The 17,862-nt window shown below is 37.3% G+C and overlaps 1 protein-coding gene, 1 non-coding gene and 1 pseudogene across 5 annotated transcripts; 2 read left to right on the plus strand and 1 right to left on the minus strand.

Moving 5' to 3' along the window:
- Positions 1-483: 483 nt before the first annotated feature.
- Positions 484-590, plus strand: LOC145055866 (small nucleolar RNA R71). Its single transcript, XR_013685415.1, has one exon. It is a non-coding gene; the product is annotated as a small nucleolar RNA R71 (small nucleolar RNA).
- Positions 591-6,975: 6,385 nt separating this feature from the next.
- LOC145053594 (uncharacterized) lies at positions 6,976-10,477 on the minus strand. 3 transcript variants are annotated; one of them, XM_079001663.1, is made up of 3 exons: positions 10,369-10,477; positions 7,707-9,139; positions 6,976-7,617 (listed from the first exon to the last, which is right to left on the minus strand). In XM_079001663.1, the coding sequence occupies exons 2-3, from the start codon at positions 8,128-8,130 to the stop codon at positions 7,007-7,009; spliced, it is 1,035 nt and encodes a 344-aa protein (XP_078857789.1). In that variant the 5' UTR covers positions 8,131-9,139; positions 10,369-10,477; the 3' UTR covers positions 6,976-7,006. The 3 variants fall into 3 exon arrangements, with proteins under 3 accessions (XP_078857789.1, XP_078857791.1, XP_078857790.1); XM_079001665.1 differs by having other exon boundaries at positions 7,707-7,986; positions 8,069-10,375; XM_079001664.1 differs by having other exon boundaries at positions 6,976-7,608; positions 7,707-10,375.
- Positions 10,478-10,527: 50 nt separating this feature from the next.
- On the plus strand, positions 10,528-12,270 carry LOC145053593 (CBL-interacting serine/threonine-protein kinase 6 pseudogene; annotated as a pseudogene). Its single transcript, XR_013684540.1, has one exon. The product of XR_013684540.1 is annotated as a CBL-interacting serine/threonine-protein kinase 6 pseudogene (transcript).
- The last annotated feature ends 5,592 nt before the right edge of the window (positions 12,271-17,862 follow it).

Genomic DNA, 17,862 nt, shown 5'->3' on the forward strand with positions numbered 1-17,862 from the left:
TAAAGGCCTCGACCTGTCTGCCTATACTTCTCTTCTTTTTGCTTCTTATACTCTTCATATGGCAGCCACTCCTTCTTCGGTTTCCTCCAGTCGTCATCAAACTTATCCCCTCTAGAGTAGCACACTTGAGCTTTTCTGTTCCCAAACTCATCCACATTGCAGTCCTTGGTCAAGTGTGGACCACTGCATCGCTCGCACCCCACTCTTATGGCATATATCGATTGGTCCATTTGTGTTATCCGGCGATCCATGTTATTTAGCATGGCCATGACAGCTGCAATTTCTTCCGTTTGGGCCCCTCCACCGCCTTTGCTTCCGTCTTGCCTCGGGTTATGGTATTCGCGGGAGTGTTTCGCGAATTCTTCAATTAGCTCCTTGACCTCCCTTTGATTTTTCTTTGTCAACGGTCCTTGAGAATCAAGGAGTTGTCTTGTCATCACATTGACCCCATCATAAAAGATTGACATCTCTTGCTGCACATTTAGGTCATGTTGAGGGCAATTTCTGAGTAAGCCCTTGTACCGCTCCCATGCTTCGTATAGTGACTCCCCCGGTTGTTGCTCAAAGTTGGCTATCGCCTTCTTGAGTTTGGCTATCTTGGATGGCGGGCAGAACTGGTCCAGGAATTGCTCACACATTTGAGCCCAAGTGGTGATTATACCCGGTGGGAGTGCTTTTAACCACTCCTTAGTAGCTCCTTTGAAAGTGATGGGAAGCATCCTAAGCAGGACTGTATTTCTGGTGACATTTGGGACATTGAAGTAATCCGCAATGTCGTTGACTTCGTCTAGATGCTTAAAAGCATCCTCATGATCCTTCCCGAAAAATGGGATGTCCTTCAGTGTTGTCAATATGTGTCCCTTCAGCTCGAATGTGGCAGTGGCAGGAATTGCGGGCTGGACTAAACTGGGCCCCATATCTTCTCGGATCCGCTTCTTGTATGCTCCCATGGACATTTCTTCAATTGCTTCCATCTCGTTCCTTGGCTCGTTCTCGGGTTCACTTGTGTGTTCTTCAAATTCTGGCTCGGTATCGTATTCGGACTCGGTTTGCACGGGTGTATGATCCAAATGCTCAAGATTTCTCTTGTGCTTCGCTGACGAACTTGACTCTCCTGTCTTCCTTCCCGGTTTCCTAGAAAAAGCTGACTTCAATTCTTGCAAGGGCGTCTTTTTCTTGTGAAGTGCAGACTCGGGGTCTTCCAGTGGTGGCACCAAGTGTGTGTTTGAGCTTCTGGTCATGAACTCCTGCAACTTGCTAAACTAAAACGTAAAAATGAACTAAAATAAGAAAAACTAAATACAAACTAAAATTTAAAAAAATTTTGTCTGTCCACGTCGTGGCAAGTATATGGCCACGTCGTGGACTCTGTGATTAACAGAAAATTTTTATTTTGCTGAAAAATTAACTTTTTGTGGCTTTGACCCCACAAGAAGGATCGATTAATTTAATGCAAATAAATAAACTAAAAACTAAGCCGCTCCCCAGCAACGGCGCCAAAAACTTGATGTGTACAAAAGTACCCACTAATTTTAATATTTATAACCTAACAAACTTAACTATCTATGCACTTATAGGCAGTGTACCTAGTCAGATTACAGTATAGTTTGGGTAAGTCGGGTGTCCATCACAGGGAACGGTGTTCTAATTAATTTACTTACTATTAAATTAACCTAATTTATTTAACAAGTTTAATAAGGGGTTTTATCTGGTTTTACAAGATCAGATGAACTTAAATCAAATTCAATAAGTAAAAACACACTCTTGTTTAGTTTGAATCCACTTCTCCCTTATGACTAGCTAACGATTATGGATTATTAAGTTGGTTTTTAGTTATATTAGTAATTTAGTTCTATCTTACCAATACTTAACTAATTCATGTCAAACCATGTATGTTCACACATAATTAAACACAGAACTAATTATAGATGTAAATATGCTATGTAAGAATTGTTGTGTAAACGCAATTATGATCACAATTCACGTTCTCTAGCACAGCTAAACTTTATTTATTCTAATTACTAACTAAGATTGGTCAATCCTAGCTCTAACAATTCAATGTTCACTAAATTATTAGGTAAACAGGTTCATGCAGTTTAATGGTCACTAAGCTACACAGAACATGCAATTAAGCAATTAGATAACAAATTTTAACATGCTAGGTTATACAAATCAAACACAAGCAATTTTTTACCAACTAAGCTCAATCCATAATCATATAACTATTCATGAGTTTAAAGCTTCATCTAGCTAAACAAGAGTAGCTAGATTCAGCTGCTCATTATAGTAATTAAACTAACACAGCTAAAACTAATAAAAAGACATGTTCTAAAAATAAACCTTTACTTCTTTTGGTGTTGAAAACCCTCTTCCAGAACCTTTCTTTCGTTCTTATTTGTCTCCTGGAACTCTTTTTCTTCTGCCAAAAGTCTCCCTTTTCGTAATAATCAGGAGGACTTATATAATCCTCAAAAACCCGCGCCACGTCGTGTCTAGGTTGCGCCACGTCGTGGGCTTCAAGCAATCCGTATCCTTCAAGGAAATCCTCCGCGTCGCGATGTTTATCTTCTGGAACACCCGTGCCACGTCGTGGGCTTCATCGCCACGTCGTGAATTTAGCTCTTATCGTGAATTTATTATTTTCTTGTCTTCCAAGCCTCCCATGTTCCCCATTTTGTCACCTTTGGTCCCTCTCTTCGAAAATCTTTTGTATTGACTGAAAATAACAATTTAAACTCATAAGTATCATTATTCTAAACGTATTATCAATTTATTAATAAAAATGTACTTAAATACTGCCTAAAAATAAGTATAAATATGGCAATATCACCCCCAGAATGAGATTGGTAGTGAAGCTCAACTCATCATGGAACGAACCATATCCAACAAGGTTCGATTACGCCTCTCAGCCACCCCATTCAAATGTGGTGTCCTGGGAAGTGTCAATTGTGGGACAATCCCACATTCCTTAAGAAAGTCGAGGAACTCTGTACTAAGATACTCACCACCACGATCAGATCGAAGCATCTTAATGTTCCTGCCCAATTGATTCTCGACTTCTTGTTTAAACTCTTTAAACCTTTCAAAAGTCTCTGACTTATGCTTGATTAAGTAGACATAACCATATCTACTATAATCATCTATAAAAGTCACATAATAACGATTAGCATCTCTTGTGGCAGTTTTGAAGGGTTTACACACATCTGTGTGCACTAGATCCAACAAACCTTCACCCCTTGCACAAGAACCAGTAAAGGGTGACTTTGTTATTTTTCCAAGTAAGCATGATTCACAACTATCATCTGACTTTAGGTCATATGACTCCAAGACTCCATACTTTTGGAGTTGGCATATGCGTTTCTTGCTTACATGTCCAAGAGGACAATGCCATAATGATGCTTTATCCGAGTTATTATTATTAGAAGAATCAATACACAACACATTATTTCATAGGTTATCTACAACAGACACAGCTTCATACACACCATCACAAGGTAATGTTTTAAAATAAAGAACATTATTAAAGAAAGAATTTATTCCACCAACTTCATTATCAAAAGAAAAGGTAAACCCTTGTTTGTACAAAGCATGAAAGGAAATAATATTTCTTGCCATTTCAGGTGAGTAACAACATTTATTCAAATCTAATGTAAACCCACTACTTAGCAACAAAGAGTAAACTCCAATCTTGGTGACAGGTGAAACTTTCATATTCACCATGATCAAGTTTATCTTTCCATGCTCCACATTCTCACTTCTTCTTAGTCCCTGCAAATCAGAACATATGTGAATTCTACAACCTATATCAAGGACCCAAGAGTAAGAATAGGGTGAGTTATTAGACAATATTGTGTAAATACCTGCATGGGTGGGTTTCACTTTCCCATCCTTAATATCTTGATGGTACTTTGGGCAGTTCCGCTTCCAATGAGACTTTTCATGTCAATAGAAGCATTCAGCCTCTTTTGGGTCAGAAGAAGGAGTGACGAAACCTTTCTTGGTTCCACTTGAAGAGGAGCCATCAAGGGTCTTACCCTTGGTACCCTTCAAAGGGTTCTTCCTCTTTTTCCTTCTACCTTTCCCGATTGCTAGGACAGGGGCGAAGCTTGGAGTAGGAGTAGGAGTGGTAACAACCGACTTACCTTTAAGACCTGTTTCAACGGTCTTTAGGAGTCATTGAAGCCTGCTGAGGGTAGCTTCCTCCTTGTTTATGTGGTATGTCATGCGGAATTGATCATAACACGATGGTAAGGAGTGCAAAATGATATCTATTGCTAGCTCCTCGGGGAAGTTCACATTTATCTTTAGCAAACGGTCCACATACCTTTACATTTTTTGCATGTGGCTCGTGATGGGTTCACCATCCTTCATCCGGGTTGTTATCATGGAGGAGATGATTTCAATTCGCTCTTGACGAGCACTCTGATGGTAGCGGTCCATCAAATCTTGGTGCATCTCAAAAGGATAGTAGTCCTCATAGGACTTTTAGAGCTCGACTATCATACTAGCCAACATGATGCATGCCACTTTGGTAGCATCTCTTTCATGTGCCTCATATTTAGCGACCTCCTCAAGAGAGACAAACGGCTCGGGTACCTTAAGCTCTTTGTCGAGGACATATTCCTTGTCCTCATACCGAGTGACCATCCTGATGTTCTTGATCCAATCCATAAAGTTGGATCCATCAAAGATGACTCTCCCACAAAGTTTCATAAGAGAGAAGGAGCCGATAGGGTTTGAGCCAGAAGCAGCATTGTTGGTTGACATCTGAAAAGAAGAAAACAAGTTTAGTTTAGATAAAAGGATAGTCCTTAATAAAACACTCAAATGTAATATTAAGGCTAGGATCCAATCACAATATATTATAACTTAGAAGAGGGATGTCGTAATCTAAGTTATAACATATTTGAAAGGTAGGTGAATGACGATTCACCAATTTCCACTATGAAAAAAAATATAAATTATTAGGTTTTAATTGGTTTTTAGAAAGTCCTAGATTCTTTTAAATTTCATTGAACTTTTCAATGGCATGTTTTAATTTCGAGTGTGCCCTTCAGGTTTTGTGACTGGGATGCTGAGGATCACAAAACAAGGTGTGAAGTAACCATGCAAATTACTTGGTACTCTTAATGTTTTTCACTCAATCGATGTGTTGGTTAACCACATGCGCTCCACTGACCTATTAAAAACCATAAGTCACCCTTTGCCTACCTTGTTAAGTCCAAGTTAGTGTGCCAGTTAACCACACACGCTCCACTAATGACTTAATCAAAATGCAAAGTGTAATTTCATGGGTTAGCACCTTATTCACATTTTCCTAAAGTAACTAAGATTGGGAATTTATAAAAACATTTAGTTACTTTATAATAATCAGTATACTTTTAATGAGAATTGTTTAAGTCATTGTCCTACCCGTTCGGCTAACGACCCCCCACTGATCAAGGAAGCGGTAGGTGAGAGTGGACACCCATTAAGCTGCCATTTTATAGGCAACAACCTTATACCCCCCTTATAGATCGGCTTCGTGAATGATGCCTACTAACAGTAAAACGACTTGATATTATACATACATACATACATACATACATACATACATACACACACACACACACACATATATATATATATATATATATATATATATATATAAACTTATAATATTATAGAGTATAAGGGTTGAATTTTAACTTTTTAAATTCTAGAGGTTGGAACGAAAGTTTAATAGATGAGTTTACATGTTCCAAAACTTGAGGGCAAGTTTTGTAACTTTACAAAACTTTTCAATTCATAACTTATGAGTTATTGTTTATTAAAAATGAAGACTCTTCATTTTTTGTAACTTATGTGTTCTTTTAATGGATTTATTACAAAGTGAATTTTGGTTATCCATAACTTGAGGACAAGTTATGGACTCCATTAAAACACATCATGATCATGAATTAACTACCAATCAATAGCACATAATTTCTATGATCTTGCAAGAACTCATAAGAGCATGAATATTCATATCAAAATTTCAAGAACATATAAACACATATAAACATGGAATTATGATATTATCCATTGTAAATTGATTACAACAACCATTACACCATCTAAAACAAGTTTTAAAACACCAAAACAGTTTAGGGTAATGTTTCTAGTCCATTTCCAGCAGCAAAAATCGAAAATCTGCACTCTGCCTGGCCAACTCGTCGAGTGCACGAACTGACTCGCCGAGATGGTTGCAGATACGCTTGGACTCGTCGAGTCCCCCCATGGACTTGGCGAGTCCCTTGTGTAGACAGCAAGAATTTTGACTTATTCAGCTATTTTGCATCAAGTATCAAACAAACAAGTCTAGGCTCTGATACCACTAAAGGGTTTTGAGCATTCTAACACTCCTAAGGTGTTCATGCAACCCTAGAAACATTGGATCTATGTTTGACTAAGATACATGCAAAATTGATTTCCAAGGTTCATAATCCTATCTAGCATACATGGGGAACTTTTCAATATAAAAGTTAACTAGAAAAACATACCTTGTAGTAGTTTGGATTCCTTGAAAATCTTGAGAGCCTAGCACCCCAAGTGTGATGCCTCAAATGTCTTACACAACACCAAATACACGTGGAATAAACTTTGAGAGAAATGTCACACTACTTGAAATCGGCTAGCCCTCTTCTTTCTTGCTTAAGTGCCGATTTTGGTGAACATAAGGATCATTATATAGTGTGTTACAATTAGGGTTACACCATGTAAACCCTAATTGTCATGACTTTTCATTTCCATGACCCATAGGTTCGATAACCACCATGGAGCATCCTATGGGTTTTAGCCCAACTTGATAATCCATGGAGCATTAGCCCACTATACAAGTATGGATGATTTACATAATCAACTCATATATTTAATTAGTCACCTTTTGATCACTTAATTAATTCTTGATCAATACTAATTAAATGATATTATTAATATATTAGAACTTATAATATATTAATAAACCATAAGTGTTATTTCATTCATTTTAGTCTATCCAAATGCATGATGCCATGCAACCCAAATCGACCACGCCAAACCTGGTCAAGTACATACCAGAAATAGTTATGAACTTAGACACCTTATCCAACACAACAGACTGTTTATGCGCCCCACCAATCCCTTCAGACTGTTGAGCGTCATCATCTAGGATTACAACAACGGCCGCCGGTGACGAAGAAATCGAACTCAGGAGGCGCGAAAAGCTACACCTAGTCTGAACTCGCTTGGCAGCATTAGGCGCACCGGTAACCGCCTCCCCCATGGCCAGAATGGCGTTCCGCTTGGCTTGCAGCCGCCGAACATCAGCGATAACGTCATCCTTGCTATCCTCGTCACCATCGGAGGAAGTATGGTGAGCACCACCCAAAGGCATGACGGAGGAAAGAGGACAAACAGCAAGGGGGTCCACTTTGGCAGACGACAGATCTTCACTCGTCGATGGAGGAATAGGCATAGCAGCAGTCAAAGCAAGTTGATCCAAGCAGCGGGGAGGAGGAAGACGATCGACCAGATCCACTTCCCGATACTCCAGTTTGCCCTTGTAGCGTTTTCGAAGCACCTCATCCATAGACAAATGAGACTCGTTGCCTGGAAATACTAAGACATCAAAGAAAGAATCAGGGGGGAAAACCTCCAAATAGTAAAACCCTAGCGCTGATAAACAAAGGAAAAACACAAGCACTTACCACCCACGACGAAGAAGAAAACTGTCATTTTACCGCAACGCCTCCAAGACGGGCTCATTCCTACACATGAGAGAAGGGCCTCGGAATAATCCTCGGGAGATACCTGGACATTCTTAAGAAAATCGGCCACGCCCTGGTTATGAGGAAAGAGTTTGGGGATAGTATCAGCAAAAGCATTAGCACGGTAGCGTCCGCTACCCACCAAACCCTGATTGACCCAAAACCACTTGTCTTGCCAGTTTTTGGGCGTTCGACTGTCAGGCACTAGAGTATGTCCTCCCTGATGAACAGAAAACGTGTATTTATCGTCGGTGCAACAAAAGCGGAAGAAGTACTTAAACACGAAGTAATCAGGAAGATACCCGCTATCCCGATAGATCATTTCAGAAGCAACAACCTTGTTCATAACATTTAGTGTTAGCATTTAAACGTTGCAACCATCCTTTTGAAGTACCTCCTCTTGGAAATCAGTTAAGGGGAGACGAAGGCCAGCATCTAGGGTTTTTGGTAGATCCCGACTTTTCCGAGAGAGTGGGAGACGATAGAAGAACCTGGTGAAGGAAATTCCACACCATCGAGAGAAGTGAGACCATATGTGGTTTCAAGATATGAATACTCAAAAGCAGAGGGCACAATGCCTGGGGACTCGCCATGAAAGAAAAGAAAATGGAGTTGAAGAAGAAGAATATAAAGGAAAAGGAAACGTAGATAAGAGGTTATGATGAACACTCTTATAAGAAAACGGAAAGGACGGTATGTTCAAAATGTCTAACACCATGACGCAACCGCTGGCCATCATGAGCGGTCATGTCACCATTAAAACTGGAACAGCGGGCGAACGGGGAAACAACACGTGTAAGGATATCAAGCCCAGAACGTCATATCAAGTAGTACAATGCTACGACTACTAGACTGGGGGACTTGATGACGTGCCTAAGCCGGCACGGAAGAGTCACGCCCGGCCGAGAAACCTGGCGCCTTGGCCGAGCCAAGAGAAGCGGACTCAGCGCCCGCTAGCGCCCCTAAGAGTAGGGCGCCTCGGTGAAAGGCTTGTGCCCGCCAAGGATGCTCCCGACGTCAAGACAAAGGATACGGTCAAGCGACAAGGAAAAGGATCAGAGAATTAATGGCAGTACTCTGACAAAAAGAGGCGCACAATCCTCCAATCAGTACCTCTGACCTTGTCCCCTAAAAGCGATCATGTCTCGTACGGACGAGCAGGGTCGCTAAGTATAAAAGGACGCACTCAGGAGCCCTAAAGGTAAGCAATCTTCTTAGAGCAATTTTCACTGAAAACACCATAAACTCCATCTAACTTGACCTTCGGAGCGTTCTTCCGGGAGCCTCTTCCCGGGAACGGTTAACGGCTGTTTTCTCTTGTGACCTTACAGATACCTTCTAGCGCCATACTAGAGAACGAAAACGAACAGGAGCTGCAAGTGTAGGTCGCATCAATAGAAAAATAAAGTTAGGTGCAAGAATTTTTATAATTTTTGTTGAATTTTTAAATAAAATATTAAATGTGATTGGTTTTTTTTTTCCAATAGCAATATTTTGTGGAAATTTAATAATTTGGTGGAAATTTTAAAAAATTTGAGTTAGGGGAAACATTATATTTTTGTGTTTTTTTTTTTAAAGTGTTAGGCTCATTCCACATTTCTATTTCTAGCCTATTTTGTTGGTATATTTTGTAATTCCACATTCTCATTTCTGGTCTATCTTTTAGGTCCATTTCGTAGTTCCATTCTATCCTATTTTGTAGGATTTTTTTGGTACGGGTAGGGGCGGACCTAAGGGTGGTCCACGGTGGCACCGACAACCCCAAAGTTTTCCGGCCACAGTGGAAAATTTTTCGAAAATTTTTGAAAATTTTATTTTTTATACTACCGTGCAACTGCTAACTCTCCCGTGCAACCTCTACTGTAAAATTTTGTGTCCGCCCCTAGGTACGGGTCTTATTAAATAGATTAATCCTAATATAAATACTTAAAAACCAAAGCTATCAATATTCTGATTATCATTGTAGGATCTTACGAACCTACCTTCCTATCTTTGATAAGCAAATTGGATCGTATTATGATTGAGTTTATCATAGCATCGTATTTAGGATCTTGACATCGGGATCCACATCTAATCCTAACATTTAATTAAAATCAGAATTTAGTCGTTACCCATTTACCTCTATTTCTTTTTCACATATTTAAACTATAAATGACAAAGAAGATTTTTTATAAGATTTTAAGATCTTAATCTAATCTTCCAGTCAACTCATATGACAATGTATTTTTATGTTTTAAACTTATATCTTCTTTGGAAAAAAATAATTTTAACTTATATCCATGTAATTTTTAATATGATCTTACTAATCCGATTTTATAATTACTATATTGTAAAGATAAAAAAAATCCTAAATAAAATCACAATCTTAACAATTTTACGTAAAACAATGTCATTTTGAGTATTTCACAAATGACCTACCAAAATTGATGCTTAATTTGAAGATTTGTTATATTTTGTCAATTTTTAGCAAAAAAAAAAAAAAGTTTAGATAAAGTGTTAGGTTTTTCTTTTTCAACTTATAAATATATTAAAGTTAGGAAAAAGTTAATTCCTATTTTATTTTGTATAACCAGAGATTAAATTAAAAATGAAAATAATGCACCTCAATTTTGTTTTTGTGTGCCATCGTGTGTCACTCATCACGGAACAAGCAGAGATGCAGCCATTGGATCCACATCCCCTAAATCTAACGGACAAACGTGTACTTCGCCTCTATGAAAACCGCCTATATAAAGCTTCCAACCATCGTTTCGAAAAGAAATCAGGCGCCTGAAAGTTCGCCGGTATATTTACATCCCAAACAAACCAACAAAATTCTCAAAATTCGTTTCGAGATATTGATTCCGGTTAGGGAATGCAGAGAGATGAGAGGAGAAGAGCGGCTGTCTAACGGTGGGAGGGTGAACAAACCCATCGGAGGCAGAAATTGCCACCGGAAACACGTTGAAGACGGGTGAACTTTTTACGATTCGGTGATTGTGGTGTTGATTTTGGAGCTTATTGAATTCTACATCTGCAGAAGTGATGTCGGAGGACGGGAACAACGGTGTATTGCACGGGAAGTACGAACTAGGACGTCAATTAGGGCACGGAACGTTTGCGAAGGTGTACCACGCGCGAAACCTGCAGACTGGGAGGAGCATGGCGATGAAAGTTGTCGGGAAGGAGAAGGTGATAAAGGCCGGCATGATGGATCAAATTAAGCGAGAGATTTCGGTGATGAAGATGGTACGACATCCGAACATCGTCGAGCTTCACGAGGTCATGGCCAGTAAATCTAAAATTTATTTTGCCATGGAGCTCGTTAGAGGCGGAGAATTGTTTTCGAAGATTGAGAAAGGGAAGCTCCGGGAGGACGTTGCAAGGAGTTATTTTCAGCAACTCATTTCTGCCGTCGATTTCTGTCACAGTCGTGGCGTATACCACCGAGATCTGAAGCCGGAAAATCTACTATTAGACGAGGAAGGCAATTTGAAGGTGACGGATTTCGGGCTTAGTGCTTTTTCCGATCATCTTCATCAGGATGGACTGTTACATACAACATGCGGTACTCCAGCTTACGTCGCACCGGAAGTTATCGGCAAAAAAGGATACGACGGCGCCAAAGCTGATATCTGGTCTTGTGGAGTCATCCTCTACGTCCTTCTCGCCGGATTCTTACCTTTCCAGGAAGAAAACGTCGTCGCGATGTACCGGAAAATTTATCGAGGTGATTTTAGGTGTCCGCCGTGGTTCTCATCCGACGCACGCCGCCTCATCACGAAATTGCTCGATCCGAATCCGGATTGTCGATGCACAATCTCCAAAATCATGGATTCTCCATGGTTCAAAAAGGCAGCTCCGAAAAACCCCAAATTTATCTGCGAAGACGACGTCGGGAATCTGAAAGGCAAGGAAACGGAGACTTTGAATGCGTTTCACATAATTTCGTTATCGGAAGGTTTTGATCTGTCTCCATTATTCGAGGAGAAGAAAAGAGAGGAGAAACAAGAGATCAGGTTCGCGACGACGAAGCCGGCGGAGGTTGTGTTGTCGAAGCTTGAAGAGATGGCTAAGAAGGTGAAATTCAGCGTGAAGAAGAGCGGAGACGATAGCAGTTTGAGACTACAGGGCAATGAGATAGGAAGAAAAGGGAAGTTAGGAATAGCCGCAGATATCTGGGCGGTGGCGCCGTCGTTGTTTGTGGTGGAGGTGAAGAAATCAAGCGGCGACACCCTGGAGTACAACCAGTTCTGCAGTAAAGAGCTCCGGCCGGCGCTTAAGGACATCGTCTGGACATCGTCGACCGATAAACAAACTCCGGGATAATTATATTTGTAAATTAGTTTCCATTATCAGTACCTTTTTGTGATTTCCATATTATTATATTGGATCATGAAATTATTGTGGTAGTGAATTTGTTCAGCATGTCTTTTTTGTTGAGTAGTGGTAAGGGTTGGATATTTTGGCTTTGCAATGTATTTTTATATATTTTGTGAAAAAAAAAAAACAAATATCAATATCATGTTCGTACTCTTATTTTATTCCTATAAAATTATTCGTTATATTCATTACATCAACATATTCATCACATCAACACTACATTTCCTACCATTAAAAACACCATTCTATCTTAATTTTTTTATTAAAATAAAATTCAAAAATACATTAAAATTATTTTTTTAATACTAATTTTCCATTAAATTAAAAAACCAAATTACACTAAATAAAAACTACATTAATTGAAAAAAAAAAAAGTAAACCATAAAAATAAAAATTACATTACTTAAAATTAAAAAAAAAATTTTAAAAAAAAACCATTAAAAAAACCTAAATATTTCAACCATAAACAAAATAAACTACCTCATACGCCTACGTCAGGCGCGAACCGACTCTTTCATCGCGAGGAAAAGTTCCAAGTTTTCGCCCTCGAAGTCGTCCACTTTCATTTTCAAGATTTTCATATTGGTTTTTGTTTGGATCGTCGCTTGTGCTTCTTGAAATGATGTTTGTGTTTTTATCATTTTTTACTTCATCCGAGTCATCACCTCGACCTTGGTTTCTTGAAGCTGCACATATCGATCAAATTTATCGCCAAACATATCCATAACACTGGAGTTCGAAGATGTTGAAGCCGTTTTTTTTGCTTTATTTCTTCTAACGAGTCAACGAAGAGGTTGGTCGTTTTCAAGATCTAGCGGATCGTCGTTGATATCGATGTGTGTTCAGCCGTCCGATTGTTGGGAAGTTCCATCGGGGTTTCTCGAACGCTTTGAACCGGAAGATTGTGAAGTTCATTCCGTTTGTTCTTTCCATTTTGGAGTGTCTTTCAATTTTAACCACGGTTTCATATACAGAAAAGTTTTGCGTGTTGGAGTTGTTTTTTCAAATTGCTCCATGGTCGCCTTGAAAACATCAAAATCGTTCGAGTCGTTTTTACGTATGTTTAGGAGGTTGTTATAAATTCCTCTAAACTCGGTGCATTTTAGTCGAATATCTCGTCATTTCGACGTAATTTGATCGGCATTTTGAGTTTCACTTTCCATTAACTCGTAGAAAATGGCTCGGACTTTCTCCCAAAAACTTTCGCAAGGCTAACTATCTCCTACAATTGGGTCTTGGGAAGCCGCCACCCATGCTTCCGCTAACATTTCTTCTTCGTATTTTGTCCATGGGGCCCTTTTTTGGGTGGTAGTGGTCCGGGCCGGGTTTTTTATTCCTTTTTTCTTTTTTAGTTGAGGTGGTGGTGAAGGTTGTGTTTCCGCAACAAAATCCGGCGAAAGTGGTGGTTGTGAAATTGGTGGTTGTTGTTGTTGTGACGCTTGTTGGAGTTGTTGTAGTTGTTGGAATTGTTGAAATTGTTGGTATTGTTGTGAAATTTGTTGTTGTTGGAAAGACGGAAAAAGTTGATAGTGTTGTTGGAAAAGTGGTATTTGTTGGATAGGTGAACCGGTTTGAAGCAAATTGATAAAACCGCCTTGAGGTGACTCCATTGTCTGGAATTGACGAGGGGTTGTATCTAACGCAAAAGCGTTATCGAGTTTGCGATTTCTGTAGTTTGGAGGGGTATTTTGGTTGGGATCCATGGTTTTTGGTTGTGAAGATGTAGTGTATAGTTTGTGTATAAAGAAAGAAAAGAATGATGTAAAAAATGAGTAAAAGTGTTGTATGTATAGGTAAATAAATTGGTTAATTTTTTTTTAAACAAAGTAGTCGTTGAATGGCTATGAAATTGGTCAAAATAGCCGTTGAAATTGCTTCGATTTAATTGGACGTTTGAATCCGTTGTAGCCAACACAAATCACCACGAGAACGGGCAACCACGAAACAACGGGGTGATGTGCACGCTCGTTGTTCGTGGTCAGCTCAACCATGAGTTTGGTCGTTGTATGTATACCACTCGGCCTAACTAAACTACATGCAGTTGACCGAAAGTCAATCGGTCTATTATATAATAAAAATAATAAAAACTAAGGTTTATGCCATAAAATTCATTTTATATATATATATATATATATATATATATATATATATATATATATATATATATATATATATATAATCTTATTCTATTTTAGTCTTAATTATATTTTTTTGTTTCTCAGTTGTCATTATATTTTAGAAAAACGTTTTATTTTCAAGCCTTTGGTGGGTTGCCAACGAGTCATGATGATATGTCGGTTTCGTATTTTTCTCGGTTTGCATTTAACTCTTAATATTTATGTATGAGTTTACATTTAGCCCAACATTTTTATTGTTCCCCATCTGCAATTATTTTTTTTTTCATTTTAACCACTAGTTACTCATCAATATATATATATATATATATATATATATATATATATATATATATATATATATATATATATATATATATATATATATATATATTAAAGTGTAATAACTTAAAATGAAAAAAAAAAAACGGAGGCAAGAGTCGAAACTGCGACTTATCCTTGAGGGTATGGCGTATTAGCCAGTAAGCCAATGATTCTCATTTTTGTATTATGAGTGTTTGTTATTGTTAATTTAGTAATTCAATGACTCTGTTTTTTGTATTGTCGGTGTTTATTGTATTTAATGTACACATGTATTTTAAAATGAAAGAAAAAGACATAGTGTAAGTCTCGAGTCCAAGACATCTAATAAACGATGTGACATGTTAATCTTTAAGCCAATAAAAATATCATTTCTTTGGTTCTCAAGAAATATGTCATTAGAGATATTTGGTATCTCAACAAATATATCATTAGAAATATCCAATTGTTTCTTAGATGAGCTACAAATAAATTAACAATTTTAATTTGTTTAAATATTAACATGTCATATTGTTTATTAAATGTCACAGACTCAAGACTTACACTAGGCATTTTTCCAAAATTTTAAAATACATGTGTACATTAAATACAATAAACATGTCACATTGTTTATTAGATGTTTCGCATTTTTCCTTCATTTTAAAATACATGTTGTTTTGGTCAAAAATTACACAAGTACTAATCAACCAAACTGAATGAGAGACTGTAATGTTCGAATTGTGCAATAGTAAATGGTAAAGAGAATTACACAGTGATTTACAAGGAAAGCCCTTCATCCTTGCTAAGATCTTCGGCACAAAACTTTGGGAGGTGATAATGATCATCTGCCTTGATGATTTTATTAATGAAAAGTGGTGATTACAGAGAATATGTGAAATCCCCAAATTCACGGTCATTTTAAAAAATTTATTTATGTTTATTTTAAAATCAGAGTATCCTTTTTAAAGAACAATGTTGCGGAAATTTGTTTCCAGAAAACATGATAAAGGTTTTATCAAAGCATTTCCTAAGAAATGTATTTTTTTTATATTAAAACATTGGGATGTCATCGTCAATACATAAACATAAGCATAAATAGACCTTAAATTCTTTTACACTAGTGATCTACATCTCTTTAATCTCTCGATGTAGTGTAGCTTTATATCGATACATATGATACAAATAAACCGAGTGGGTCAGATTGGGAAACATGGTGAGTACATAGGGTTTTCAACCCACAATAATATAATTATATTTAATCATTAAACAATCAACCCAATTACCCATCCACATTATCTTCTTTATTCTTAAGGATCTACCCTAACAATCATTTATCATTCACTCATTCAGTCCTAAGGATTTTCCTAAGGAGTAGGCGTGAAGTACATCGTTGCCAATGACACAGCTATCAATATTATCTATTAAGCACAACTGCCAATATTATCATTTAGGCGCAGCTGCCAGAATTGTGACATTCTCTATTAGGCGCAACTGACAGGGTTATGATGTTCTCTATTAGGCGCAGCTGTCGATACTATCCTTAGAGCGCAGCTGCTAGGATGTTTAGAGTACATCATAGATCAAAAACATCTAAAGGTTGTGGCGCAGCTGCCAATGCTCATCTATAGGGTACTAGGTCGTGGGCTACCAATGTTCACCTATATGGCACTATGTACATATTGCCAATGTTCATTTATATCAGCTTTCATCCCTCATCATTCATCTACCCATGTTTTACCCAACATATTTTGTAGATATAAAATACATATACATTTTAAATCATTTAAAACATATATAAAATTGTTCATCCAACATAGATAGCAAGTATACAGATAATATGCACACATAGCACGTAATTTATATAAAGAGAAAATTATTTAAAAGTCAAACGAAGTTTCCAAACCATTAAAAAAGCCTCAATCATGTTTTGTATGTTCAAAAAAACTCAATGAAATTAACTTTTTGTCTAAGAAGTCCAACAAAGTTCCAAACCGTTCAAAAAATCCCAATTTTGTTTTGTTTAAGTTCGTTGGTTTTTTTTTAACAGTCAAAACATGATTAAAGTTTTTTAAACGTTTTGGAAACTGCGTTGGTCTAACAAGTCATTTTCCCGATACGATAATAAGCCACGTCGCCTGTTTCTCTAATTTGATTTTCAGGAAAGTGTAACTTAGTTGGGCTTTTAGACAAAATGTTAAGTTTGTTGGGTTTTTTTGAACGGACAAAACATGATTGGGGTTTTTTTAACGATTTGGAAACTTCGTTGGGCTCGTATGTCATTTTTCCCTTATATAAAATACTTCATATATGTGTAAGATGAAAGTAACTATGCACTCACTTGTTAAAGTGATGATTCCAAACTCGGGCAGTGTTTCGCTTCTAACAATTCTATTTTCCTTTGACGAAACCTAGCATTATTATTGCTAAGTTTTAGTCTAATCTTTATTGCGACTAATTATTAGTCTAGATTCATCATTAACTCAAAGTCTATTTCATAATCTATCAAGTAAAGAACAACCAGGTAGGATCATATCGGATGTAGGGTCCGTTTGGTATACAAATTATACTGTTTGGAAATCTCACTTTAAACACCACACTAAATCACAACCTAGATGTCATCCCCATAAGTAGATCAATCAGTATAACGACTTTGAGTCACTGATAAATTTTATTTATAGGTTCATAATGACGATATTATAAGTTATATTTAAAGTAGGGTAGCATAACTTACTTAGCTAGGAGTCGGGCTTTGCATGGGCAGAACTTCGTTGCTGAATCTTTCTAAGCAAGATTCTTGCAGCGCTTCAACGCTCACCTTACTATACTAAAAACTACAGAAAGAGAAGTCAAATCATGAGGGACCGAAATGCTCGGGGGATAAGAAGAGAAAGACTCTTGAATCAAGAGAATGGTGCAAGAAATATGAGATCCTAGAGGCTCTTATTTATAGTATTTGAATTTTCAAAAACCACCCTCTATATTTACTTAAATAACTAAACACCCATTTATAATACTATTTTAAATAGATTTAATGATATTTGTACAAAACTAATGTCGAAAGTACTCAACACTAGTCTTATAATGACCGCATCGCCGATACCTTTCTAATGATATATATATATATATATATATATATATATATATATATATATATATATATATATATATATATATATATATATATATATATATATATATATATACGTATACATGATTTACACTTTATTTTAATACGTAAATGTGCTATTAAAATTATAACTCGTTCACACGAACTTCATTTTTGATGTTCTTTATATCCACGTATAGCTATCGACGAGATC

The sequence above is a fragment of the Lactuca serriola genome, chromosome 5 (assembly GCF_051521515.1).
Source record: "Lactuca serriola cultivar US96UC23 chromosome 5, Lser_US96UC23_V15, whole genome shotgun sequence".
Taxonomy (NCBI): domain Eukaryota; kingdom Viridiplantae; phylum Streptophyta; class Magnoliopsida; order Asterales; family Asteraceae; genus Lactuca; species Lactuca serriola.

What these genes read in the sequence shown, in the direction of transcription:
- LOC145053594 (XM_079001663.1), bottom strand. Translation starts at nt 8,130, where the DNA reads ATGCTAACACTAAATGTTATGAACAAGGTTGTTGCTTCTGAAATGATC. An exon ending in TTTCTTCTTCGTCGTGGGTG is followed by an intron (nt 7,618 to 7,706) that starts GTAAGTGCTTGT and finishes TTGATGTCTTAG; the next exon opens with TATTTCCAGGCAACGAGTCT.